This window comes from Condylura cristata, unplaced genomic scaffold (assembly GCF_000260355.1).
Source record: "Condylura cristata isolate star-nosed mole 26May11 unplaced genomic scaffold, ConCri1.0 scaffold00009, whole genome shotgun sequence".
Lineage (NCBI taxonomy): Eukaryota > Metazoa > Chordata > Mammalia > Eulipotyphla > Talpidae > Condylura > Condylura cristata.
Window position 1 is genome coordinate 1,881,569 of NW_004567110.1, and position 1,174 is coordinate 1,882,742.

Here is a 1,174-nt window from a genome sequence, read left to right on the forward strand (position 1 = left end):
CCGCGCCTCCCCGCCCTCCCTCGGGCCATGACGCAGCCTTACCTGGGCACCGGCAGGTCCTGCTAGACAAGGAGCCCCAGGACACGCTGTGCACGGCCAGCCGCCAGCAGGCCATCTGCCTCATCTCCAGCCTCTGGTAGGCCCAGCGTCCAGCTGCGTGGTGCCAGCAGGGCGGTGGGGGCACAGGCCACAGCCAAGGCCCCGCTGGACGCTGGGGGCAGCGCGCCTGGTCGGGCATCCCCACTCCCCCAATCACGGTGGCAAGACCCGGCCAGGCGGGGCAGGGCCAGCTCCAGCCCCGGGGAGGCCCGCAGGGAGGGGAGTGGCCGACGGCTGGACGGCGGGACGCCCGCAGGCACCCCGGGCGAGAGCCGTGGACAGAGCCCGGCGTGGGCAGAGCTGTTGCTGTCCAGACTGAAGAATGGGCTTGGCATCACCGCCCAGAGCCGGCCAGTCGGGGCCAGGAGGCGCAGTGGACACAGCAGCGCCTGTCCGAAGCCGAAGGGCGTGCGGTGCCGAGTCCCGAGCCTCCTCTCAGGGGCCCCGCCGTCCTGTCACCCCCACAGTGACCTCAGGCCCCCCCCGGACTTGGAGATGAGGTCGCGGCTGCTGTCCACCTGCTTCCGCAGCGTGCTGAGCCTGCCGCTGCTCGACGTCCTGGAGAAGCACACCTGTCTCTTTCTGGAGCCGCCCAACGTGCAGGTGTGCGCCCGGCTCCGGCGCCCTTGGCCACGAGGACCCGCTGCCCCTGGCTCGGGGCGGGCAGCTGGACAAGCTGCCCCCTGACCCCCCGCACCAAGGCTGCACAGTGACATTTATTTTAACTGATCTTTGTCTCCATTTGCCCCCTGTAAAATGGGCACTTCACCCTCGAGTGGCAGACGCTGGGTGCCCCGCCTCGGCAGAGGGGTGCTCTGTCAAGGGAGGCTTACCTGGGCTCCCCGCCTCCCCGCTGGCTCTGACGACCCCTGGGCTGTCTCCCTGCCCGTCTCCCCGCCCGGACCATCCCCGCTGGGAGGCTTCCGCAGGTTGCCCTGGGAGGCGGCCCACCTCCCGGCCAGCTGCCCGCCCCTGCTGGGTCTCTTACCGGAAGCCGCCCCACCCCCACCAGCCCCGGGGAGGGGGAAGGGGGAGGCCGCCATTCTCCGGCCACCACCAGGGGGCGGTCAACCCA

At 71.4% G+C, this 1,174-nt stretch overlaps 1 protein-coding gene across 1 annotated transcript in view; it reads left to right on the forward strand.

Annotated features, from left to right (window-relative positions):
* MROH5 (maestro heat-like repeat family member 5) overlaps positions 1-1,174 on the forward strand; it is a 46,311-nt gene that overhangs the window by 27,500 nt on the left and 17,637 nt on the right. Inside the window, exons 12-13 of the mRNA XM_012722884.1 lie at positions 57-136; positions 567-702. Coding sequence (XP_012578338.1) covers positions 57-136; positions 567-702 — 216 coding nt within the window. The remainder of the gene's footprint in view (positions 1-56; positions 137-566; positions 703-1,174) is intronic.